Source organism: Panthera leo, chromosome F2 (assembly GCF_018350215.1).
Source record: "Panthera leo isolate Ple1 chromosome F2, P.leo_Ple1_pat1.1, whole genome shotgun sequence".
NCBI lineage: Eukaryota > Metazoa > Chordata > Mammalia > Carnivora > Felidae > Panthera > Panthera leo.
The window spans coordinates 81,366,783-81,393,278 of record NC_056695.1 but is presented as its reverse complement, the minus strand read 5'-3'; the positions used below and the strand labels follow the sequence as shown (position 1 = coordinate 81,393,278).

General features: G+C 67.3%; 1 protein-coding gene across 1 annotated transcript in view; it reads right to left on the bottom strand.

Annotated features, from left to right (window-relative positions):
- ADGRB1 (adhesion G protein-coupled receptor B1) overlaps window positions 1–3,298 on the bottom strand; it is a 66,787-nt gene extending 63,489 nt beyond the window's left edge. The window contains exon 1 of the mRNA XM_042923731.1: window positions 2,509–3,298. Coding sequence (XP_042779665.1) covers window positions 2,509–3,298 — 790 coding nt within the window. The remainder of the gene's footprint in view (window positions 1–2,508) is intronic.
- Window positions 3,299–26,496: the final 23,198 nt, after the last annotated feature.

Here is a 26,496-nt window from a genome sequence, read left to right as displayed (position 1 = left end):
CCCACACACAGTCCACATCGCCTTCCACAAGACCGCCAGCCCCTGCCACGCAGCCCCCCGCGCTGAGCTTTGTCAAAAGCGCTGAAATGGGCCCTGCGCAGAGCCCGGCGCAAAACACACGCGTGCACTCTCACCTTCCTACCGTCCTCTGAGCACCACCTCCCAACGTTCCCTTTCCCGGAATCTGTGTGCAAGCCCCCCGCCCCAAGCGCCCTCCTCCTCCCGTCTGCCTCTTTGCCCCCGAGCCCTCTGCCTCCCACCTCGTGATGAACCCGAGGCCCCGGCCGCATCGCTGCGGTCGTTTTGGCTCAGACGCACTCGCACCTAGGTGTCACTCCTCGTGCCATCCAGGAAGGATTAGTTTTGCTGTTTCCGTTTTAAAGACAAGGGGCCTGAGGGGCTGACAGCTGCTGGGATTGGCCCAGGACTCACAGCGTGCTCGGGTCAGGCTGACCCGGCCCTGCGCTCCAGGCCCCAGAGTGCCCCACTCAGATGCAGCCCCACCTGCGAGACCCCCGGGCATCCCACGCTGAAGTCCACTCTGACCTCTGGATCTTCCTCCCCACTGTGTCTCCACCCAGTGCTTCCCCAACCTGGCTGATGTCCTCATTCCTAGCTGGGAATCTGGGGGGTGGGGGTGGGGTATCTAGCCACCTCCTTCCCCAAATCCTGCTCCAATCCCGCCCCCCCCAGACCGGCGTCCTCCCACCCTGCTGCTGCCCTGCCCCCCCCCAGGCCAGCGTCAGCTCCCTCCCGGGTGCCGGCCCGGCTGCCTCCCCGTCCCCGGCTCCCCCTGCCCAGTTCCAACGCTCTTCTGCATTTACAGCCTAGGACCATCAGCCTGTGTCACTCTTCTGCTTCAGGCCCCTCGGTGCTAACAGAGACCAGCTCTTTTGCACAGGTGCCGGGCCCTGGGGCCGTCATACCCCATGTGGCACGGCAGTCCTTCAGGGGGGAAATGGCCGCGGGGGGTGACCCGGCCCTCGCTGGTCCTCCCACCTCCCAAACCAGCCGCTGCCCGGCCGCTCTGCTCCTCCGGGTCCCCTGAGGACCACTCCCATCCTGCCACGCCTCAGAAGCTGCCCAAGCCAAGGTCACAGCGACCTACATTTGCCCAGCCCACGGATCAGGCCTTCCAGACTCCTACCCTACGGCTTTCTGCCCGATTCCTGAACACCCCGTCTGCCCCTGCCCCCGGGGGCTGTGCCTGCCTCCTCCTGAGGTCACTGGAGAGGCGCTGGCCTGCCCCCCTTCCCCTGCTCCTCTCCAGTTATGCTCACGGCTTCACGGAGGTTTCTGGAATCTACAGCCGGGACCATGATTGGAACCGTGTTCCAGGGTAACTGGCTTCCCCTGTAACCCCTTGGGGCCTCTTTTCTGCCTTTAAAGACTCTGTTCCGAGTAGGGCGTTGACCTCGTTGGCTAAGGGCCCCGGAGAACGTCACCCGGCCCCGCAGTGACCCACCCAGCGTGGAGCACCCAGCCAGGCCTGGTCCCTGGACGCCCAGCACCTGGATTCCGCTGGCAGCCCCGAGGTCTGAGGTGGGCTGCCCCCGGCTGCTCCAGCCTCCCAGGGGCGCCCAGGAAACCCCGGGCAGCCCGCCAGGGGTTCTCGACCACCAAGCGCACACAGGACTGACCTCCTGCCCACTGCCCACCGAGCCCCACCCACCTCCGTCCGCCTCGCCACGTCCTCCGCTCGGGCCCCATCTCTCCGAGGGCCGACAGTCACACAGGACGCCCCGACAGCTGTGCCGGGCACCCCAGCACCAGCCACTTCCGGCCTCTGCCCTGCCCATCCTGGGCCTTCACTGCCCTTCCCACCCCCACGGCGCTCACGTGCACCCCTCCCAGAATCTTGAACACGGTCCCCTGGTGCAGGTGACCCTGACTTCCAGGCGAAAGAGAGGCTCCACCCCGCCGGGGACCCTTCCCCTGCGCCGTTTCCCAAGACGCCCTCCCCTGTTGCTGCCTGGCACCTTCCCCTCCCCCCGGCCGCAGCCTCACAACAGCGGGTCTTTGTGGTTGTTTTTTGTCACGGCGTGTCCCTGGAGCCTGGACACCTTGCGAGCGCGGTAACCAGCTGCTGGGTGAATGATCTGTGCCGCCGAAACGCACGCGATCCCCAAACCTCGTCCCCTGGCCGCAACTCCAAAGGGCCCGCCCGGCCCAGTTCTCCACGCGGCCCGCAGCCCGAGGGGCCCCCGCAGACCCCGGCCACGGGCCTACTGGCCCAATAGCGTCGTCTGCCTGCCACAACGGGAGGCCCCTCCCCCAGCCAGGAGTTAAAGCTCCTTCATCCGCGGTTCGGTTCGGTCCTTCACTGACGCTCAGCACGCACCCCCGGGGCCCGTGGCGAACACCTCAGGTCGCCTGCCCTCAGCGCTTGGCTTCCCCGGGGGGAGGGGGCTGCCCAGGGGCAGGTGGCCGGGGCAGCCCCCCGCAGAGAGGACCCTCTCCCACCGCCCTCTGCCCAGAGGGCCAGCCCTCTCCCACCCGGCCACTCACCTGGCACGCCGTCCCCGCCCCGATCCTGGGTCAGGCTGGTGAGGCAGTTCTCGGGGCCACCGGCCACGCCGTCCCTCAGGCAGACGTCCCCTCGGGGGGTCAGGGAGCCAGAGGCAGGGTCGCCGGTGTCGCCGCCCAGGCAGGCACAGGGGGTCTGCATGATGCCGCAGGGGTGGGAGCTGCGGCTGCCGGCCAGACAGGCGTCCAGCCAGCGGCACAGCATCTGGCAGGCGGCCCGGCTGGGGTTGCGGTTGCCCACGACCAGGTACTCCACGGAGAAGTCGTCGCCGGGGCTCTGGGGCGCGGCCGGCAGCCCGGGGCCCGGCTCGCGGGGCGGCTGCTGGCGCAGCATCTGCAGGAACTGCTTGCTGGCCTGCAGGAAGGCCAGGGGCGCTGAGGGGTCGCAGAGCTGCAGCACCTCGTCGAAGCTCTCCACGCCCAGGTAGGTGCGGGTGGACTCCAGGAAGGAGTCGAACTGGTAGGTGCGGACGCGGCCGGGGCCGCCGCAGGGCGCGGGCGCCTTGGCCACCTTCATGTAGAGCGTGTAGCGCCGCGGGTCCGGGTTGCGCAGGGTCCAGGAGCAGCGCGAGGCGTTGGCCGGGAACACGGCGGCCGCCTGGAAGTACCCGAAGAACTTGCCCTGCACCAGCGTGGCGCACGGCTCGGCCCCGGGTCCCGCGTCCGCCCCCGCGGCCGCCCGCGCCCAGCGCCCCAGCAGCAGCAGCAGCAGCAGCAGCAGCGACGGGCAGAGGGTCCGGAGGGGCCCCGGGGCGGCGGCCTGGCCCCTCATCCTAGCTCGCGGGGCCGCCGGGGTTCCGCGGGCTGGGCAGGCAGGCGCAGGCCAGGCCTTGACATGCCAGGGTCCGGCGACGGCGGGGCTGGGCTGGCGGGAGCCGGGGGCGGGGGCTCCGAGCGGGGGCGGGAGAAGGCTCCGGACGACCTAAGGTTCAGGGCCCCGACGCTGGCCTGGGGCCCTCAGCAGCAGCTGGAAGAAGAGGAGAAGAGGGACCGTGTGAGGCCAAGCCCCCCCCCCACCCCCACCCCGTCCCCTGCCCCGGGGAGGCTGGGACTCTGGGCACTGGGGGGCCGTGCCTGCAACCCGCCAACGTGTCCACCTGCAGGGGGACGGTGGCCTCCTCCTCCACCTGGCCTGAGCAGGGAGCGGTGGGCAGCCCCCGGCCGGGGCCCGGGGCCCCGGAGGCCTAGGCCGGGCCCGCCCGGCTCAGACTGGCCCCTGCGGGTCCCGGGGCTGCCTGCTTGCTCACGTCATCATGGCCACGGCGGCCACTCAGCCCCTGGGCCTCTGTGTCTCTCCCTGGCCCTGTGGTGGGGGGCTGGGCACTCTCTCCTGGCCGTCTCCCTCACCGGTCTCCTCTCTCTGTGCCCTTCCTCCTCCCCAGTCCCTGCCAGTCAGGGAGGAGAGTGCAATCCTCACAGAAGGGGAAGGGGAGAGGTCATTCCGGCCATCCCCCGGCAGTGGGAGTGCAGACCCTGTGACAGTGTGATGGGGGTCACTGCCGCCTCTCAGGCAGTCTTCCTCCCCCTCTGGGACCCACTGGCCCCTGGGCCCGCGGCTCTAGGAAGGCAGGGCTGGGCATGGAGTCACCCAGAACCGCACACATCCAGGCCTCGGCCTATACTAACCCCTTCCCTCACCCCTTCTTTGTGAGGCTGGCACTGTGACCCACCCCTCCACTTCACGACGAGGACACCGGGGCTGAGAGGGTAAGTGGCTCGCAGGAGGTCACAGTGAGAGGCGGGAAAACCCACACCTGAACCCCTTCACGGCCCCAGCCTTGTGCCGCTGGGTCCCCTCCCCTGCTCTGGGAGAGAAGGTGCCGGCTGTGTGTCGCCCCCTCACTCCTGGGGGAAGGGGACGCAGCTGCCAGCCCATTGGAGCAGGGACACAGCGGAGCCACCCAGGGCTCAGAAAAGGACGATGCCCCTGTTGGACCTGCCACCATGTGGACCCCGGTGGGTTCCTTCTGCTTCCGGGCCTCACTTTCCCCAACCATCCCTGGGCTCCTAGCTGGGCCAGGCGCCGGCCCCTGCAGCCGCTGAGCCGGTGGGTGAGGAGGACAGCAGCCCCCCCCAACCCCCCCCCCCCCCCCCGGCTGCTGGGCCTCCTGGTGCCCGTGGCCTCCACTATGCAGACCTTGCACATGACGGCCGCCTGCCCCCAGGGACTCGCCACTTCCTGCTGCCCAGCGTCCTTCCTGCGTGGGCTCTTGGTGGATCAGGGAGCTGGGCACAGGTGGCCTTGGGCCCTGAGAGGACTGGCAGCCCCTTCATGGTTATGTAGCCTCGGGCAGTCCTCACCCCCTAGCCTCAGTTTCCTCATCTGTATAATGGGGGAGAAGCCTCACTGTCTCAGCAAGAGAGTAAGATCTAGACCTGGGGGTTTACCCATGTTTGGGGCAGGAGGCAAGGAGGCGAGAGTGAGGTTCTGGGTCACCAGGGGGAGCTGGGCCAAACCCGGCCCCCCAGGGCTCTTTAGTGGCAGACGTTCAGGTGCCCTGAGGAGGGAATTCCCAAACTTCTCATCCTGGCACCTGTGGGCAGGGCTGAGCAGGCCGTGTGTTCCAAAACCTCATCTGAGCCCCACTTGCACCCCCCCACCCAAGTCCCGGGCTGGGACCTAATGTGGAAGCCAGTCCCCGGCCCTGGGACAGACTCTCCCTAATGCCCAGAGGGTCCAGGGGACTTAGCCCCAGTCCCAGAACAATGTCGGCACTGATCCCAGCTTAATGCTCACCTTGCTGTGCCCCATCACTACCCCCAGGGGGCCTGCGTGGTCTGAAATGACCCACGTGAGGGCCCACATCACCTGTGTCCCCTCTCCGGCCCGGACACTCCCTCGGGGCCTCGGGGGGAGGTAAGGGAGGCAGGCTGGTGCAGGGGACGGTGGTGGAGAGGGAAGGGGGGACGCTCGGAAGAGGGGCTGGTTCTGGGGGACCTGGGGGGCCAGGAGCAGGTACAGGAGGTGACGTACACAAGCACCAACAACTGAGGGCCTGTGCCGGGCACGAGAAGTTCTCCAGGGCCTCAGCCAGCCCCTCTGGAGAACGGTCAGCCGTGGGGCTGCGGGGGAGAGCACGGCCCCCGCCTTCCGCGCCTCCAGGAGGACTCGGCATTCTGGTGAGCCCCGTCCTGTGCCAGGCCGTCGCATCTGTACAGCAGCAACCCCAGGGGCACCTGTTAGGGCTCCATTTTGCAGATGGCGTATTTGGGACCACAGAGGAGCCATGTCTTGGTGGGGGCTGGTAGGTGCTGAACGCCAGAGCCAGGATCCAAACCCAAGTCTGCCAGTCAGAGCTGGTGCCCTCTGCACCGCCCAGCACTGCCCTGGGGCGGGCAGAACCGGACCTAAGCCTGCTCCCGTCCCAGGCCACGCTGAGGTCCTCCTGGCACGTCTCCCGGCCAGCCCTCCTGGTCACTGGCTCACTCCACAACCGGAGCACCTGCCGGGGGCGGAGGCCCCCCTGCAGCGCCCCGCGTGGCAGGACAGAGGTGGCAGCTGGGTTAGAAGCAGGACAGCGCTCCAATCAGAAGGGTCCCTAACGAGGGCAGCCCGGGCGGCCCATGGTGGGGGGAGTGGGCCTCGGGGGGAGGCACGGTGGGGCAGGGGGTGGTCGTGGGGAGGGAGGGGGAAGATGCTCAGGAGATAGGACAGAGAGGCCCCAGTGGCCAGCTGGGGTATGGGATGTGGAGGGGACACTTCCGGCCTGGACACTGAGGTGGCAAGTGCAGGGGTGAGTGTGCGGTGAGGGCAGGTCAGGGCAGAGCTCAGAGCCCTTTCAGGCGGCGGCGCCCCGAGACCGAGGCCCCGAAGCGGGCCTTCAACGGACTGCCAGGGCTGGAAGATGGCCTGGAAGTGTTCACCCATGGGGTTCTCGAACAGGGCTGCTGTGGAGCTCTGGGGCTCCAAAGGGGGGGACCCCCAGGGCCGTCAGGGAGCCCGGGCCAGGTGGGAAGCAGGAGGCGTCTTCTAGAACATCTCCGACTCGAACTGCTCCATCCACGCCCCGGGCGTCGGGAAAGACTCTGCCAGCCAGAGGGCTGTGCCGGCTATGAGGACACCGGCCTGGCCTTGCTTCTCCCGGCTGCGTCGCAGGGCAGAGCTGGGCAGGAGGCCCGGGCTGCCATTGTGGATGGCCCCTGCCCCTGCCAGTGCGCGCTGTCCCCCTGCCTCTCCACGCCCCGTCCCCAGGCGGCTCACAAGGCCTTTCTGGCCAGACGAGGCTCCTTTATCCTCATTAACTACCTACCTGACCCCCAACGAGGCCTCGGATAAATGGCTCACAGGCCCCTCCCCTCTGAGGCTCCTTGCACCAAGGCAGGCGCAGGCAGGCAGAGAGCCGGGCAGGCTTGGGGCACGCTGGTGTCAGGCCCCAGGTCACATAGCCACGGTGGAGGACAGGTCAAGTCCCTCCCAGGCCGGGGCAGTTGGTGCTGAGACAGGGTGGGGGCATACGGCAGGAGGGGGGGACCTGGCACTCGGGGTGGGGTCCTGGAGGGAGGGGACAGCGTCTGGGAGGGGTCCTGGGACGAGTGGGGGCAGGGCCTGATCTGACTTCATTCCCGGGTCCCTCTGACCGCTGCGGGCAGGTGCAGGCAGGGAGAGCGGAGGATGTGGCCTGTGTGGGATCCGGGCGGGGGGGGGGGGGGGAGCGGCGGGTTGGGGGGGAGCAGGTGGGGGTGGAGCCAGGGTTTCAGAGACGACCAGACTTCCAGGTTGGGCAAGTGTGCGATGGGCGGTGGGGGCCCTCACTGAGATGAGGGGCGGATGCGTGCACACACGTGTGCATGTGTGAATATGCATGGCTACACGTGCACCTGCGCGCAGATGTTTCCCCGTATTTGTGAGCACACGCGCGACCGTGCGCACGCATGTGCTTGCACAAGGACACACGGCAAGAAGAGAGCCGGGCTCGGTGTGTGCTCACTGGGACGTGAGGGGCCGTGGGGTGGACACCAGAGCTGGGACGGGAGGGCTTGCCCGGAGGGGACCGTTTAGGGAGCGCCCCGTGGCCGGGCCAGAGCCCCGGGGGGCCCAAGGGCCTCTGAGAAGGAGGGCCGGGTGGGGTGGACGGCCGGTGTCTCTGGCAGCACCTCCCACTGTGTGTCCCCGGGCTGGCTCAGGCCCCCACCCCAGCCTCACCTGGCACCCGGGGCTCTGCTGGCCAAAAGCGAGGCGCTGGGGGTCTCTGGCCGTCCCCAGCGATGGGCTCTCGTGTGGCCACAGGTCACTCCTTTCTGTGAACGCTCACAGTCTCTCCCAGGGCACTGTCTCCTCCCCTGACACAGGCCACTTGTCCTCCGATCCCGGCCTGGGTCACTGAGGCTTTTGTTGCCCACTGCCCCCCTCGGGCTCCCAGGGACAGCGACGACTCACGCCCAAGCCCCCCTGGTTCCTGCGTGGGGGAAACTAACCAAACTGCCCTTGCTGCCAGAAAGTTCCTCCCGGTGTCCAGCCCTCACCCTGAGGCCCGCCTCAGCCCCGGCCCATCGTCGCAAGGCCTCCCAGAGGCCCGGGGGCTGGCCTCGGGATGGGGGCCAGGGAGCCCTGTGGGTGTCTGAGCAGGGTCGCAGGGTGGAGGCTGCTGGGACGGGAGGTGGGTGACCGTGCGGGTGAGGGACTGAGAGCGAGCCGGGCGGGGACGGGAAGCTGGGGGTCAGCCGAGGAGGACCCCTAAGAGTGACCGCCAGTTCCTGAGTCCCGACCACAGGCTGGGACTGGCCTAAGCTCCATGGGAACCCTTTGTTGGATGTCAAGGCCCCGTCATGAGGTAGGAGCAGAACCAAGCCCCCCGTGAGGCTCACAGGGTCACCGTCAGCCGAGGATCCTGCGCCCACCTGCCACACCGTCCCAGATGTCTCCCTGACGTGCAGGCCAGGGTGCCCCCGCCCCGACATCAGATGCCCTGGGTGCCTTGCTTTCCCCGCTCCCTCAGGCGCTGTGATTCTCCAGCCCCACTCCAGTCTGTCCGACCCTCCTCCCCAGGCTCAGCGCCCTCCCCCGCAAGGCCGGGTGCACACACGCAGACCCACCCCGGGCCCTGCCTCCACATCCCCTCCCCACCCACCCCAGGCCGCCAATGGCATCCCCAGATGCCAGCCACAAAAGGCACTCTGTTGTCCTGCCCGGCCCCCTGAACAGTGCCTGCCTGTGTGTCCTGGGAAAAGGCTGCGCTGGGGGAGGGGTGGGGTGGGCGCCCTCAGCACCGAGGACAGCCCAGGGGCTGGCTGGCGGGCAGGGGCCGGGAGAGCAAGCGGCTGAGGCCGTCCGGGGACGCGCAACTGCCCCTGCCCACGCAGCCTGCCCTCCCTGCCCAGGGAGCCCAGGGACCCCTATGGGAGGCAGCCTGGGCCCCAGGGGGCCGCGTGGGCTCTGGGAGTGGGGGGGGGGGCATAGATCCAGGACAACCCAGGACGAGGGGCCTTTGTCAGTGAGCACAGACGCAGGTGGGGCATGAGAACGTGGCTCCCCACCCCACAGTCACCTTGTGTTCGTGCTCCCGGCCTGTGCGGACCGGGCTCCCCTGAACCCCTCCGCTCACCTGCGGGGAGTCCCACGCCTGCCCCGAGGAACCCCCAGGTCACACCGCACTCAGCAGAGAGGTAGGGGCAGAGCAGGGAGGTGCCACCACAGGGCCGAGGCGGGGGGGAGGCCCGAGAGGCCCACCGCATCACACGCCTTCTGGCCCGGCCCCTCGGGAAGCCCCCTTCCCTTGCGCCCCTGCCTGGGCACAGGTGCCGTGGCGGGGGGTCTGCCCAAGAGAAGAGAGAAAGGCCCCCCGCCACCCGAAGGGCCGCTGCTGGGGGCTGGGCGGGGGGCCTGTGTGGCTCGGCCGCAGCCCCCGGCCCCGCAGCCCCACGGGGGCGAGGCGGTCTTCACCCTTATTTCACAAGGGAGGCTGGCGGACTCCCCGCACCAACGTAGCTCAGGAGCTGGGGCCTGGAGCTGGGGGCCAGCTCCCTGACCGGCCTTGTCACGCCTCCTCTTGCCCAGAATCCCATCACCCCAAAGCCCTCGCAGGCCTCGAAGCTGCTCCGCTGGGCGCCAGGAGCTCCGCCCCCGTTCCTGGCCCGGCCCTGGCCTGGGAAGCACTCGTCCTCCGGGACACCGAGGCGGCCTGCCCTCGAGGGCCTCACCGGCGCCTGCCGCCTGCCGGGCCCTCCCCAGAGTGGGCGTGTCCTGCACCCCGAGCGCGCACGCACCCAGGCACGCAGGCGCAAGCGTGCAGTAGCATGTGCGTGCACACAGCCAGCCTCTCCCGGAGACGGCCCTAAGCGGGGACGCGACGGCATAGGTCCCAGGGTGGGGGTGGGGGACTCTCACGAGGAGGGGGTGGCTGACTGTGCTCTCCTCTCAGGGTCGGCCGGCTTGGCGCCCCGGGGGGAGCCGCTGAGCCCCGAGGCTGCCCTGGCCACCCGGCTGCGGGCCCGTGAGTGATGCCCCGATCCACACCCCACACCGGGATCTGTGCTCCCCGGGTCTCCAGAGGGAGGGGCTCGTCCGAGGTCACCTGCCCAAGGTCGCATGGGAGAGGGCAAGGGGACAGCAGGAAGGTCGGAAGAGGGGGTCAGGAAGGGGCCCCGGGGGCACACCTAGGCCCTGGGGCTGCTCTGTGCTGAGGCTCCAGGGCATCGCGGGCGGCCCGACGGGGTGGCCTCAGCAGAGTTCCTGACCGCTTGCGAGGGTGGGGGGGCAGGGGGCGAGCAGCGACCGGCACTTTGCCTGCACCTGCTTCGTGGAATCGGAAGTCCTCCGGCTCCCAAAGTCCCCTGTACCTGCTCCAGAAGCACAGCTGGGGCGGCAAGGCTGACCGTCCCGTCCCAGTGCTCAGAGGAGCAAAGGCTCCCCCAGCTGGAGGCTGCACCCGGGGCCTCCCCCGACACCCACGGGGTGACCTGTCCCCTCTGTGGGGGGCAGCTGAGGAGAAGGACGGCCAGCGAGGGTGGGGCCGGGGCTCAAGGTCACAACCTCTGCCCACGGTCCCCCAGCTCTGGAGGGAGGCGGGAGCAAGCAGACGCGGTGCCCCCCCCCCCTCCCCCGGCCCCGAGCAGGACGGTGGGGCCCACGGATGGACAGGCCGGGTGCTGAGGAGCGGGTGTGGGTGCAGGGCGGGAGCGTACCTACGTGTGCACACGGTGTAGGAGGGAGTGCGTGTCCGAGGACAAGTGGGGGGGGGGCTTTGTGCGGGTGAGGGAGCGTGTGCGTGTGGTGTGAGTGGACCGCGTGCAGGTGTGTGTGCGTGTGCAGTCGTGGGTGTGCGAGTGGACGTGCTGCTGTCCACAAAGGGCTTCTGGAGGCGCCACGTGTGAGGTGGGGCCCAGGGGCGGGTCCAGCTGGGGGCGGGGGCGGGGGCGGGGGAAGACGCGCTCTCCCGCCTGCTGATTCCCTCTCCTTTCCATTCAGGTCTTGCAGTCCTGGTCACATGCCTTTCCCGGGGCACCAGATGTCACCCCCCAGCCGGATCAGGTCCGTACCAAGTCCTGCCCTCGACAGCCCCGAGGCTGCCCTGCCTTCTGCAGTTCTAGGCTCTCTGGGGCACAGGGCGGCAAGGCTCCCAGCCCTGAGTCACCAAGTCTCAGAGAAGCGGCTGCTCCAAAGTCACCTTGCCACGCGGGAGGGAGGTTGGGGCCATCAACTCCCTTGCAGGCTCAAGCCTTAAAGGGGGGTGGGGGTGGGGGTGGACGGCGGCACAGGCTTCAGAGGGTGGGGCCTGGTGCTCTCTCCACAGCCCCCCCCATCTGGGTGGAGGTCAGTGATGAGACCAGGCCATCCCTGGGTGGCCCTGCCCACCAGCCCTCGGCGTCTCCGCCTCAGAGACCTTCAGCCCTGAGACAGCACCCCAAAATCGGCAGCCAGCCCCCCAAAACTGCCTGGGCTGGGGCTCAACTCCGGTGCCTGCCCTGGAGCCTCTCCTGGCTTCTGGTGGTTGCTGGGGCCACAGAGATCGACGGGCTGGAAGACAGGCGGCAGGACCAGCACAAAGATAATGGAGGTGCCAAAGGTGATAACTGGGAGTGGGGGTGTGGGGGCGTAGGGGGCGGGGTGCCGGGGCATGGCGGGTGAGCCGGGTGCCCATGATGTACACTGAACACTTCCACTTGCCCATGCAAGACATATGCAGTTGTCCTGCCGAAGCACAGAGCGTTCTGGAAAGACAACAGGGAGTCACCAACGGGGTCACTCGGGGCAGAGGACCTGCGTTTGGGGGCAAGACGGAGACTCCTATTTGCTCCCTAGCCCTTGGTGCTTCTTTAATTACGAGGCAAGGGTCCCTACGGAGAAGGGGGACAGGGGAGGTGGGGCCGGAGCGGGACAGATGTGCCCCCGTAGCGCACTTTGTCCCTGAGCTCGTCTTTGCCTCCCCCTGCGAGCAGGACTGCGTCCCCCCGCCCCCCCCAGCTGAGAACACCGAGGCAGGGAGGCTCCTTAGCACCTGGTGTCAGAAGACCCGAGCCCAGGGGTCTGCATTCGGCTCCCTCTGCGGGTCTTAGGGGCTCCTTGCCAAGACCTGTCCCCTGCGGGGAGGGACTCAGGCTCCATCCCCGGCGACTGAAACCTTTTCCCCACAGTCGAGCAACACAGTGGGGCCCAGAGTCCAGGGCGTTCTGTGTGCTTGTCTTTATGGGATCCGTGCACCCTGACGATGACGTGGGGGGGTCTCGGGTGGGTCAGGGAGGTGGGCATTTTGTCACGATGGCTGCAGTCTGCAGTGCAGCTGTGGGCACCTGGCGTGAATAGGCGTGTTCTGCCTCCTGTAACCCCGCTGCCCGCAGGGGCCCCCCGCCGTTGGTCGGGCCAAGTCACCACCCCTATTTAAGATCCCCTCGGTACTTCCCCCAGCTCCCGGGACACGGCCCAAGGCCTCCAGGGCTCAGGTCTGGCCCGCCTCCCCCTGCAGCCCCTGTCCTGCCATTCACCCTCCTTTCCAAGTCCCGTCCGTTCCTCGCAGCTGTCCTGTCGCCTGCCACAGGGCCTTTGCGTGGCTGTTCCCTCCCCTTCACCACCACCCACCCACCCCTTCTGTGGGTCCCCATTAGCCCGTCGCTTCCTTGCAGCAGCCTCCGTGGGAGCCCCACATCTGGACGCCTGCAGGCTTCTCCTTATCCTCCACGGTAGAGCTGATTCACAGAGCTTGTCAGAGCCTTTTCACTCCCAGATTCCCGTCAGCCCTCATCCTGCGGAGGGGGGGGGGACCGTGCCCTCCTCACGGCCCTCACTGCACCCCCAGTGCAAGGGTACACACGCGGGCACCCACACGTTTAGTGTATGTGTGCACGAGGGCCCCCGGGCCATGCGTGTTTACCCAGCAACCACGGCTCTGCCCTGTGGCGCAGCTGCAGCCAGGGAGGCCGGAGGCGGGAGGGTTCCAGAGGACAATGGGGGAGTGTGGGTTCGCCGGCACAAATGGGGTTACCGAACCCCTGCAGGTGCGGGGTCTTCACGACAGAGCTTTAGTCTCCGGCCCAGCTCTTGCGCACGGAGCCGACCCGGCGCCCGCCCAAGGGTAAAACGCGGCTCACTTCAACACTGCCATCCGGGCTCACATTCACGGCAGACCCGCACCGCGCCACGCACACAGATGTGACAGTTTGCATGCCTGCACACACATGCGGGCAGCGTGCACGGCGCACATGGACACAAACACGCTCGCCCGTGGCCGCGCACCGTGCGCCGGGGCACGGGGGCCGGGCGAGCCGGGAAGAGCCAGGTGACGGGGCCGGCCCGAGACGCCAGCGAGCGGCCCCGGCGGGCGGGCGGGCGGCGGGGCGCCCGGCGGGAGGGCGGGGCGGCCGGGGGCTGCCCAGGATGGGGCGGGCGCGGGCGGGCGCGGAGGAGACGGAAGGGGCGGGCAGGCCGCCGGGCGGGCGCGGGCGCCCTCTCCCGGCCGTCCGGGGCAGCGCGCCGCCCTCTGCCACCGCCACCGCAGCCCCGCGCCGGCCGCCCGGGCCCCGGCCGCGAGTTTGTCCCCAGGGGGCGGGCTCGGGTCCCCGGACCCGCTCCGGGAGGCGGGGCCGGCCAGGGGACGAAGGCGCCGCGCGAGTCGGCCCGCGCGCGGCCGCTCGCCCGGGGCCTGCCGGGGCCGCCTGCCGGCGAGGCCTCGCAGCCGAGTGTCCGCAGGCGCCCCGCTGCCTCGGGACCCGGCCGGCCCGGACGCCGCAGCCCCAGCACGCTGCGGGGCCCGGCGCGTCGGATCGCGGGACGAGCACCAGGGGCCTCGGCTGGAAGGCTCCGAGAGCACAATCCGCGCTCCCATTGCACGGTCGCGGCCGCCGAGGCCCGCGGCGGGCCGGGGCCCGCGGACAGGGGAAGGGACTTGGAGGGCTCGGCAACTTAGCCGCGTCCCCTCCCCGCCCGGGGTCGGCGGAGTGCGGCGTGAGGCCGAGGGCAGCGAACCGCCCGGTGTCCGCCCCCGCGCGGGAGCGCGGCGGGGACAAGCGCCCTTCTCCGGGATGCGAGGCAGAGAACGCCCCGCTCGAGCCCCCAGCGCCGTGCCCGCCCGCGGAGCCGCGCGCCGCCGGGGCGCATTCCCGCCGGCCTCGGGCTCGGCCCCCCGGCCGCCCGGGCTCCGCGGCTCGCGGGCCGTCCCCCGCCCCCCAGATGCACGCGCAACAAGTCTGAAAGCAGCGCGGAGGAGCAGCGAGCGAGCCGGGGAGGAAGGCGGCGGGCTCGGCGCGGGGCGCTCCGGGATCCCCGAATGCGCGCAACGTCCGCCTCCAGGGACCGGGCGCGGGTGGCGGGTGCTCGGGTGACTCGGCGGGCGGCCCACGTCCCCTCCCTGAGCTGCGACTCTGCGCGGGCGGGGGCGCGCCCAGAGCCCCCGCCCCCTCCTTCGGCGGCGTGACCTTGCTCGGGTACTCAAAGCCGGACCCGGCGGCACCCGGCGTCCGGGCGCAGAGTTTCTCCATCGCCCGCGGTCGGGGAGGGAGCGGCTCCCTCCCTCGACCTCCTTCGCCGCCTCCTCGGCTGCGGGGGTCGCCGGGGAATGGAAGTCTTCAGGGTTCTAGGAGACGCCATGGCCGCTGCTCCAGACCCCAAAAACCATATATCACCTCCCGGATGCGACAAGGGACCCCAGGCTCCGGTTCCCCCCCCCCCCCCCCCACTCCACTCCACCGCCCGCGCGGCCGCTGCTCAGAGGGGGTGTGTGTTTGTGTCTGTGGGGGAGGGCAGCAACGGTCTCCTTGGGTCCCGAGGGTGGGGTAGGAGAGCAGACCTCCGGGCCACCTCCCCAACACGTCCGCCGAGAGGCTCTTCTGGGGCGGGGGTGCGCGCCCCCTGCCCTCCCACGCGCCTTCACGCCTTTCAACTCCTCCCGAGTTGCAGCTAAGGAACCCCTGCCCCGGACCCGGGGGAACCGGGCGTGATGGGGAGTGCGCCGCGGGGAAGGGTGCTAGGGTGGGGTGGGTTAGGGCTCGTCAGGTCCCAGCCTGGGTCCTCGCGCTCCAAGAAACTTGGAAGCCCAAAATAAAAGTGGGAAGGGTAAGGTGCCCAGCGGGCCGGGGCCTGGCTGCCAGGCTGGGCTCTCTCTCTGAGCTGCCTGGGAAGTGACCCAGCAGGAGTCGCTGGGGCTCGGCGGAGGGACCCGGGCTCAGAGCCGCAGCCTCGGACTCGTCCTCCCGGCCGCCTGGCTCCCGGCGATTCTCATCTTCGTCGCCCCCTCCCAGGCAGGCCCGAGTCGCGGGTTGCCCGGCCCAGGGGGCCACGGGGACCCAGGAGAGGGTGTCTGGCTGGGCCCGGCGCCCCCAACCTCCCCAGGAGGGGGCAATGCTCATTCCTCGAGGCAGCTACGCGCGGCTCCCAGAGAGAGCAGCCGCGGCGGAGGGCCGGCGGCCTCTGTTCGCTGGGGATGGGGACCGACCGAGGAGTGCCGGGTGCCTCGCCTCGCTGCCTCGCAGGGAGAGGGCGCAGGGCAGACCCAAAGTTCGAAGCGGCTTATCCGCGCGGCCTGTCCGAGCGAGTGGAAAAGAAGACGAGAACGGAAAGAGCCAGGTCGTTTGTGTGTGTTGGGGGGGGGGGGAGGTGGTGGGGTGGTGGGGGGCACTAGGGTAGTCCTCCGCCGCTTTGGGGTGGGGGGAGAGAGCCTCCAGGGGTCTCCAAAGCCAGTACCGGTCTAAGGGTGAGGGCTGAGGGGGAGCCTGGAGGCTTCTGGCGGCAGCCCCGGGGGCTCTGCGTGGGGGGAGGACACCTCGGGCCCCTACACTGTCTGTAGGGGGCTCTGAGGGTGGTGAAGGGAAGGAGGGACACACGGGGGTGTCTCTCCTCAACCTACCTGGGTCTATGTGTGGCCTTAGGGGTCACATCTCGGTCCCCAAGACCCCTGCCAGCATCTGTCTGTGTCGGGGACACAACGGGAACGCCTTCTCCAGCCTGCCCCGGGTCTGTGCATGTGACGGGGAGGGATGCCTTCCCCAGCCCAGCCTGCCAGGCTGGCCAGGCTGCGTGTGTGGACTGGGGGGAGGTGAGCAAAGCCAAGGAGCCTCTACTACGTCCAGGGTCGCCCCCTCCTCAGCCCGCCGGGTGCGGGCACGCAGAGACCTGCCAGATTCCCTGGCTGCCGCTGGAGGAGGCAGGGGGCTGGGGGGGGGGGGGCGTCCAAAGTCCCGAGCTCCGAGCGCAAACCTCGGAGCTGCGAAGCCCCAAACGGCGAAGTTAGGAAGTCCGGGCGTCCGCCCCTCCCCCGACCCCCTCCCACCCTCGCCGCGCCCCCGGCCCCCGGCCCCCGGCCCCCGGCCCCCGGTCCCCGGCCGGAGTCTTCCTTACCTTCCCCAGCAGCAGCGGCACCGCCGGCGAAGACTTGATCCGGCGAGTTGCAAATCCCCAGGAGCGCCCCGCGTCGCCGGCGGCCGAGCCGGGCGCCCGACCCGAGGGGGGGGGGGGGCTCCTCCTGCCGCCGCCGCCCCCGGCCCGCTCCAGGCCTAGCCGGACGCACCCCGGGGTGCCCCCGCCGGCGCACGCAGGCCCCCTCCCCTCCCCCCCCGCCTGCTGGAGCCCCCCGGGCGCCGGGGGGTCCGGATGCCCGGGCTGCAGGCGATGCGGGGCGCGCGGGCCCGGGCCCGGCCAGGACGCGGCGCGGCCGCCTGTGCTCCCGGCTCGCCGGCTCCGCGCTCGCTCCGCCGGGGCCGCCGCCAACGCCGCGCCCGCCGCCGCCGCCGCCTGCGCCCGCCGCTCCCTCTCCGGCCGCCGCCGCTCCGCTCCTCTCGCCTGCCCCGCTCTTCTCGCCTTTTTTCCCCTTCCTGAGGGGGGGGCGAGCCGAGCCGAGCCGGGGGCGGGGCGGCGAGGGGAGGAGGAGGAGGAGGCCGAGGACGGGGAGAAGGAGGAGGAGAGAGGCGAGCCGCTTCCCCCCACCGGGCTGCCGGCGCTCCCCAATCTCTTGCTCTCTGAAACTGGATCCCGAATCGGGAGCCAGAGACTGCATTACGGATTACATCAGGCTTTATAGAGCTTCCAGATCACACATTAGAGGGGAGCGCGAGCGGGGGGCGGGGTGTGGGGGAGGGGAGAGAGATAAGGGGGGGGGTACGGATAAAATGCACACACGCGCGCACACCGAGGAAAGCCCAGCTCCTGCCCCAGGCAGAAGGAACGCCAAGAGTTGGGTCTCTGCTCTCTGTCTCTTCCAGGAGCCGAGGAGTGGCTAGTCACCGCCTGGTTGGTGGGTGGATGGATGATGGGTGGGTGGATGGCTGGGCGGGTAAGTGGATGGATGGATGGATGGATGGATGGATAGATGGATGGATGGATGGATGGATAGATGGATGGATGGATGATGGGTGGGTGGATGGCTGGGCGGGTAAGTGGATGGATGGATGGATGGATAGATGGATGGATGGATGGATGGATGAATGGGTGGTTGGATGGGTGGGGGTAGGGTAAGTGAATGAATGCATGACTGGGTAGGTGGGTGGATGGAGGGGTGAGAGGGTGGATGGGTGGGTGTAAGGTAAGGGAATGGACGTGTGGGTGGGTGGATGGATGGATGGATGGATGGATGATGGGTGGGTGGATGGCTGGGCGGGTAAGTGGATGGATGGATGGATGGATAGATGGATGGATGGATGGATGGATGGATGGTTGATGGGTGGGTGGATGGCTGGGCGGGTAAGTGGACGGATGGATGGATAGATGGATGGATGGATGGATGGATGAATGGGTGGTTGGATGGGTGGGGGTAGGGTAAGTGAATGAATGCATGACTGGGTAGGTGGGTGGATGGAGGGGTGAGAGGGTGGATGGGTGGGTGTAAGGTAAGGGAATGGACGTGTGGGTGGGTGGATGGATGGATGGATGGATGATGGGTGGGTGGATGGATGGATGGGTGGTTGCATGGGTGGGGGTAGGGTAAGTGAATGAATGCATGACTGGGTAGGTGGGTGGATGGAGGGGTGAGAGGGTGGATGGGTGGGTGTAAGGTAAGGGAATGGACGTGTGGGTGGGTGGATGATGGATGGACGGATGGTTCAACGGTTGGATGGGTGAGTGGATGGGCGGATGGACAGAGGACATATAGGTGGAGGGAAGTTGTGGGGGCTTGTGCATAGACAATACAGGCACATGGAAGGAAGGATGAGGTAAGGGGGTGTAGAGGAAGGAGGTGTGTGGGAGGATGGATGGACCTGAAGCCTGGAGAGGCGGGCAGGATGTGGAGTGGAAGGGTGGAGGGCGGGTGCATGGAGGAAAGAGGCAGGAGAGTGCGGACTGAGAGATAGGCGCATAATCAGAAGCACGGCGTGGTGTGGCGTGGTGTGCGTGCAGGGCTGAAGAGGTGGGTGGCCCGTGAGGGTTGGCGGGGAGGACGCATGGGGAGGCGGATGAGAGTGGGTGGTCGGTTGAACGGAAGGAGAAAGGAGTCATGGGCAGAAGGTGGAAGTCGGAAGCACGGACTCTGGGCCCCGTCCAGAGCATCAGAGCGGGGGAGGGCCGACTGGTGCCGTCCAGGTTGGGTCTGTCCAGTGTGTGCTCAGGGGACTCCTAGAGACACTGAGGGAGGGGCCTTGGAGAAGAGCCAGAGGCGGCGGGTCTGGAAGCAGGCCACCATAGAGCCAGCGTGGCTGCCCTCGCTCGCCCCTCGCCGTTCTCACCCCACGCCCATCCTCCTTGGACCTGGTGACAGTGGGGACGTCCTGGGTCTATACTTGGATTCTGTTTTCCATAAACTGAGGGCAGTGGCCCCTTTAGCTGCTTTATCTTCCACCTTAAAGTGTCCGTAACCCCTCTTCTCCGGGGACCTGTAGCCAGTTACCCACAGGGGGCCTCTCTAGAATGAAATCCAGAGTCTTGGAGGAATGACCTCAGGGAAATTACTTCCAGATTCTTCTCTGCTGGGATGCTACTGCCCCCCAGCTCCTTGCTCTTTTTACGCAACTTGTGGTCCACTCTGAATGCAAGATCCTCTTTGACTCTGCTTGAATACTCAACACTTTACACACCTTACCATCTCAGCACTTTACCACTTGTGCTTCTGCCGTCCAGGCCCGCTCTCTGGTGCAGCTGTCTGCTTTTCTCAGCAGACTCAGCGGGACACCGAATCGGGGTGTCGTCATCGTCACCACCAAACATTAACTCACAGTCCTCGCTGTTCTCGACCTGTAGGTTGGCATCCAGCCCCGTACTGTGCTCCTCGTGACCATCACCACGACCCCCGGCCAGTGCCACTGTAGCACCGTCACGGTCAACACCATCACTGGTCACCGTCAGCACCCCCATCACAAGCGCCAGCCCTTGGTGGGGAGGGGCAGGGGAAGGCAATTCAAGATGGCTTGGGCGCCCAGATGGAGCGCCCTCCAGGGGTGGAGCTCTGTCCAAACCAGTCCCTCCTGCAAGGCCAGCCTGGGGCCTAAACCTCCCCTGGTCTCTCTAAGGGGCTGGTCGGGAGGGCTGCGGAGACAAAGACCACAAGGCAGCGGAGGGCCCTTCCCGGTACAACCTCCGGGCAGTCTGTCTCTTGCCTTCCCTCCCGAGGGAGAGAGCCTTCCTCCCCAAACCCTTGAACTGGGGGAAGACATGGAGGTGGTGCTGGGGGGGGGGGGGGCTACCTCCGGGGCCCCCCAGAGCAGCGCCCGCCCAGCCTTCGCATGGCCAGTTCCCCTGCAGCGGCCTGGCCTCCGCGTCCTCGTGCACTAGCAGCCCACGGCCACCAGGGGGCCTCTGCTATTAGGCCATGAGGCAGAGCCGAGGGTGCTGGCGGCTCTGAGTCAGGATTTCAGGGGCCGCTGTGCCCACCAACCCTTCTCCCTGCTGAGGGGGGAGGGGCAGCCGTCCCCCACTCCTCTGCTTCGGGGCCTGGTCCCGGCTCCCAGGGCAAGGTGGTGTCCCCTTAGACGGGGGCTTCGCAGGGCCATGCCAACCCCCCTCCTCGCATGGGGACTCCTTGCCTCCTTCCCTGACCTGCCCCTTTTGGAAAATTGACCCCTTGTTCCAGTTCCCGATCCAGGATCCAGATACTGTGCCCACCTGGAGGCAGAGAGGACCTGTACCCCTCATGCTCCTCCCCGAGGAGGGACAACAGTCAGCTTGGAGCCTGAAGATCAGATGTAGGTAATTCTGCCCATTGTCGATCGTCCCCCCGACCCCCCCCCCCCGGCTGTCAGCTCAATGACCTGAAATAAACAGGGTCACATTCAACCCACGGCAGCCTCAGTTTCTCTGTTCTCTGTGCATAATGGTCTTTTCTCAGAGCCCAGACACTCCCAGACTCTAGAGCTCTGAACTGATGGCCACGTTACCAGAAATTTGCTACCAATTTACATCCAGCAACCTCTTCCCAGACCTTCGACCCTCACCACTTGCACCTAACACTGGCGGCCCGGCCACAGCTGGACGAAACCCTGGGTGGACAGGGCAGGTTGAATAGACGGTCCTCGGCTGGCGTTACCTCATCCAGCTGGAAGCCGGCTTCCAGAACCTCCTCATACAGCCCGAGGGGGATATGACACTTGGCACCTAAAAAGCCCTCTTCACGGTCATAAACCAGTCCCTGACCACAGCCATTGACTCAGCTGAGACTCCTAAATGACTCTGAACTCACTGATCACTGACCCTGTCACATTCTGAGCCCTGACCCTGGGCACACACTGGCCCCTGACCTTGGGCACGCTCTGGGCCCTCACCCTGGTCACTCTCTGGGCCCGTTTCCTCGTCAGGTTTACGCATCCGGCTCCTGAGCAGCAAGGCTGAGCCTGCCCTGTATGGCATCCCTGAGGGATGGAGAACGGATTGTTGCAGGGCTGGGAGGAACCAGCGTGGAACCACAGGAAACACATCTTCGGGGCCTGTCCATTTCCAGCCTCGTTCACCGGCGACCATCCTGGTCTCAGAGGGAGAAGTAAGGGCTCAGGAAGGGGGTTTGTTTGAGGCCCTTCTGCGGTGGGGGGAGGGGGTGGTCTAGACCGAAGCTCACTGGCTCTGGTCCATGGTCTCTCCACCCTGCCCGCTGGGACAGAGGTGGAGTGAGGTTACTTGGTGGCAGGGGAGGAGGGGACGGCACAGGATTTCCCTCCCAGGGCATCCCGCGGTCCCTCTCCAGCTACTCGTGAACTTCGCGAGCCTGAGGCAGAGGGTGAGGGGTGGGGGCTGAGCTCGGTGAGCAATTAGCTGATTCACAGGCACGATAATTAATTGTGGAAGCAACAAGGCCCAATTAGCCTCCCAGCCGGGACAGACGTGGCCTGTGGGGCTGCTGCTCTGCAGAAATGGCCCCGCCCTGTGCTCTCGGGCACCCCCGCCCCTTCTCACCCCCAGCTGGGCCCTCAGTCCTTCCAGGTTGCCAAATTTGGGGGGGGGGCAAGTAGAGGAGCAGCTGGGGAGAAAGGGGCTCCCACCTCCCTGGGAAGGCCCAGGTTCTCGAGCATGAGGCTCAGGGGGTGCCCGGGGGCTCGGTCGGTTGAATATCCCACTTGCTTTCGGGTCATGATCTCAGGTTTGTGAGTTCGAGCCTCGCATCAGGCTTTCATGGAGCCCCGCTTTGTTATTCTCTGTACCCCTTTCTCTCTGCCCCTCCCTCCCTCTCTCTCCCTCAAATAAATAAACATTAAAAAAAGAAAAAAGCATGAGGCTCAGGAGACCCCTCCTCCTGGAAGCCCTCCCTCCCTCTCAGGAGGCAAGGCCCCTTCCTGTGTTCCAGGCACGGGACAGATACTACTCTGGGACCCTCCCTGGACCCTCCTCTTGCCTGGGCCCAGAGGAGGACAGTGGCCAGACCTCCCACTACAGAAAGGCTCTACATCCCGGGCCGGCCCAGACCTGGGCTGACAGGCAATCATCCGTGGGTCCTGGGAAGACGGACGTGGTACATCCTCCGCGAGCCGATGTAGTCGCTGCCGCCAGACTGCAGGGTTCTGTCCCAACCGCTCCATTTTCTAGCTGTGTGACCTCAGGCGAGTTACTTACCCCTCTGTGCCTGCCTGTCTGTAAATTGGGGATGATAACAGCACCCACCTGCACGGTCTTTGTCAGGCTCAAATGAGCAAATTGCTTAAGGAGCCCTGGCACAGCCCGGGATACCAGTGGAGGTCCGAGCCCCGTTCCCCCCCTTCTCCCGCTCTTTGGTGCCCCACTTCCGGGCCAGGGCCCCGCTCTGGCCCCGCTCCCACCTCCCCTGCACTGACTCAGTCCAGGACCCCCTTGTTCCAGCCCCTCTGGGTCAGCGGGCGTGACTGTCGCGGATGACGGCCCCCGGCCTCGCCCCACTCCAGCACCATAGAGGCGATTCGGGGACCCACCGTGGACACACCCTCAGCACAGCCCCTGGCCCCGTGGGCCCAGCTACGTGCTGGAGCCCAGGGCTGGCAGGGCAGGAACACAGGAGGGGAGAGCGCCTGCCCCTTGGAAGTTCTCCCCACGGCTGGTCTCCAGCCCTCGTGCTGCGGCCTGTGCCCGGCCCTCCGTCCGATCCCTCTCACCGTGTCTGTGTGAGGCCCGGGAGAAGGCCAGGCCTGCCCCACACAGAGATCCTGGGGCAGTGTCTCACCTCACAGACCGCGGGGTCACTCGGGGGGGACGCCGGGCCTGGAGAGACTATGGCCCCGTCAGCTAGGCGCTTCCACGGACGGTGTCAGACCTGCGGGGCACCGTGGTGTGGGCGCTCAGAAGTGAGACACGTGCCCTGAGACCTGGCCCCACAGGCCGGGAGGGGGCAAGGGACAGAGCAGGGTTGGGGAAGCGAGGAGAGCGGCCAGTCCACTTTGCTGAGCTCACGTCTGTGGCCACATCTGCTCTTGTCTGGGCCGGGCGGCATTATTTCCCTGTGTTCTACAGGAAAGCCTCAGAGAGGGGAAGGCTCCGGCCACGGCCACACAGTGAGTCCCCACAGACAGGAGGGAGGAGGACACTCAGGACCAAGTGCTCTGAAGGACTTTGTGCACACAGCTCTCAGCCCCTGGAGAGCCTGCCGGGCCAACCGCCTCTCGCTGGTCCAGGCCCGGAGGAGGGGCCTGGCTGCGGGGACGCCCCTGCTCGCCAGTGCCCGTGTCCCCAGGCCCTCTCTGGAGAAGCGCAGGGGTGGGGGTGGGGTGCCACGGGCCGGCTTATGTAACCCGAGTGGCCCTGCCCACTCCTTGGGCACCCTTGTCTGCCCCTGCCCTCCCGGGGGTGGGGGTGGAGGGAGGCCAGGTAGTTCCAGGCTATTTTCAACCACTGGTTCTCACAACTCTCAGTGAGAACCCAGTGCAATTGTCGGGTTTTCCTAACACCCCCGGGGGGGGGGGCGGGGGGGGGGCTGGGCAGAGGAAATGCAGGTCAGGGAGAGGTGTGGTGGCCCCCGCGGGGCTGCTGTGGGGCGCCTGGGGCCGGAGGCCAGCTGGGGAAGCCCTGGGGCCGTTGAAGCCCCTGCAAATGGTGACGCCTGGGAAGACAGTCCCCTGGCATTTCCTCAGCAGCTGCGCTGTCTCCTTCTGCCCTCACGGGGCCATTCCAAAGCCGGAAAAACGGAAGCTCAGAGAGGTGATGCGAGCTGCCCAAGATCACACAGCCAGGGGCTAGGACTGACCCTGAAGCTCTCACTCTGACCAGGGTGGGGCCCAGAGTCAAAGACTTATTCTTCAAAGGGGGTCTTCAGATTGATGGGTACAAGGGGCGGGAGAGGGAATGAATGGCCCCCAGCTAGGAACGGCTCTGGATGCTTCCCAAGTGCTGTTTCCAGCCCTCACAGCCACCTGACTGAGGCCTGGCCCTGGCCCATATCCCTGATCACAGACTGAGCCCAGACTCTGAGCACATACTGATCCCTGATCACTGACTGAGCCTGGATCCCAGACATACACTGATCAGTGATCCATCATGACAGACTGAGTCCTGACCCTCTAATACCCCGCTCACATCCTGGGGTCAAGCATCACCTGCAGTCATTGCCCCGTTTTCATCAAGCCCCTCTTGTGGGCCTGGTGCCCTGCTCCCACCCTCAGCAGGCCCATCCCTCACCCCCCTGGACAGCCCCCAAAGCAGAGGCTGGGTAGACATTAGGGCCTGAGCACACAGCTGCCTCAGCTTCCCCTCCAGGCCCTCTCTCTGGGCCTGGCGAGCCCCGGTGAATGCAGGATACCAAGCAAGCCCTGGGACACCTTCAGTGGTGGAGACCAAGCATTTAATAAACAGTGCCGTGAGCATCCGAACGGACGACCAGCGGGATCAGGGAGCCGCAGGTGGCTTCTGCACAGTCAGCACACAGCAGGCTCCCGGCAGCACGGACTGCGAACCAGCCGCCTCGCTCCTCTTGGGGGCAGGCCAAGGTCTCCCTCGCCCACCCGGTGCCCGCCCGGCCCCCACTAAGATGGCACTCTCCCCCACATTCACAGCCTCTGCACACTCAGCACAGAGACGCGGACGTGACCTGGGCCTCCCCACACCCCACACTCCAGGCCCCGATGTCCCAGACCCCTGGCCCCACCAGGAGGTCTCACCGTCTCCAGCCGTCCCTGGGGTGGGGTCTGGTCCGGGCACCCCAGGACGCAGCCCAGCCTGGGAGGTGGGTGCACAGACATACTGATCCTCATTCCCGACGGCAGACTGAGCCCTGACTCTGAGCACAGAGGGCAGTAGATACATAACTCCACACCAAGGTTTCCCAAAGGGTGGCCGTGGACACTCGGGGGTTGATGGGGTTGACATGCCGGGGGTGGGTCCCGTGGGTCCTCATAGCCCAGAAGTCTGAGATCCACCTGGGGGGAGAATACGGGCTGGGCCTAGGTCAGAAGCTCGACCCCCACTCTTGCCCCGAGCCTCCCAGCCCATCCCCATCAGCCTGGAGGTCATTTCTCCCTGCCTGCCCTGTCCCAGCAGGGCCTCCGCTGGGCGATCCTGTGTGCTGGATGGGTCCCCGCAGTGCACACTCGACGGGGACTGACGTGCCCCACCGCGTAACGGCAACACCCCCATAAGGTGCCTCACTTCCTAGCGCCCCTCCCTGAACTGTGACACGTGACAGGCTCCGGCCGATGGAGCGCCAGCCCATGGGGTCGGGCCCTCGAGGACCCCCGGACTTTCCCCCTGCTTCATAAAGATGACGCCAGGCAAGATCTGGGGCTGGCAGGCCACGGACGGAAGGGCCTGGGTCCCTTGTGACCGTGTGACAGAGACCCTCCCGGGATGCAGCCGCCCCAAGGAGGGGGAAGGAGACCAGGGCGCGCACGCCAGGGAGCGGGGAGCGTGAGGGGCACGGAGGCACCCGTGAGCCTGTGTCTGTGTGCAAGTGCGCGTGCGCGTGTGTGGGCCATGGGCCTGGCATCCGCCTGGGGGCGGGGACGGGGTCCCTCCACCTTGTCCTCCCCTCACACTCCCAGAGCGGACACGGGGCTGAGGGCAGGCCCCAGCAAGGACACAGGCACTGCCTCAGGACAGCCGGCCCCTCCCAAGCAGACTGACAGCAAAGAGGAGAACGAGATAGGATGTGACGCAGACCCCCCCCCCCCCCCCCCCCCCCCCCGCATCCCTCCCCACCTAGACGCCAGAGCAGGGTTTCCAGGGCCTGGGGCCGCCCGGCAGACAGGCAGCGCTGGCTCGGGGCCGGTGAGGCCGCCTCCGCGGGCCTCCCTCCCCACAGGCAGAGTCCAGGCTCCTCCAGACGGCTAGGCTGTCACCAGGGCGACGGGGGGGAGCCCCGCTTAGGGCTCAGGTGATGACGTGGGGGCTGCCCTGGCTTCTTTCCTCCCGTGTCAGCCGCCGCAGGGAGGGCCCCTGAGCGCAGCGCGGGGCCTGGGCCTGGGGCGCCCGCACCTAAGTGTACCGCAGCAGGGGACAGGGCTGGGGGCCAGCTCGCAGGCAGCGTGGGAGGGCCGTGGATCCATCTGTGTGCAGGACGAGCCCACCTGCCCACGCGCAGGAGGGGCCCTCTGCCCTGGGGCGGGCCAAAGGGCACACAGGCGGGACCTGAGCCGGGAGGCGTGGCCGAGGGCCGGGCCTTCCCCGCCTGGGCCTCACTGTTCCTGTGGGTTTAGTGGAAGTTGGGTCTTGGAAGCCTGGGGGGGCTCAGTCGGTTGGGAACCTGACTCGATTTCAGCTCAGGTCATGATCCCAGGGTCGTGGCCTCTGTGCTGAGCCTGGAGCCTCCTGGAGACTTTCTCTCTCTCTCTCTCCCTCTGCCCCTCTCCCCCACTCTCATGCTCTCTCTGTCTCTCAAATAAAAACAGAAAGAAAGAAAAGAAAGCAAGAGAAAGAAAGAAAGAGAGAGAGAGAGAGTTGGGTCAAACATCGGGGCTGTTAAGCCGGACTCTGGAGCTACCACCGGCAGCTGAGACCCTTCCGAAGGCAGGTGTGACCAAGTCTGTCATGGGCATCGAAGCCTGAACGGGCTGTTTCCTGCCAAAGAAGCCCCAACCCAGGCCGGGCCGAGGCCTGTCCCGGTCCACCTGGCTGTCCCTCCAGCCTCATCCTGAGCATGTCCCTGTCCACCCCACCTGCCCCACCCCTCCATCCCACGTGCCCCTCCTCTCCATCCCCCCTGCCCCGCCCCTCCACCCCTGCCCCGCCCCTCTACGCCT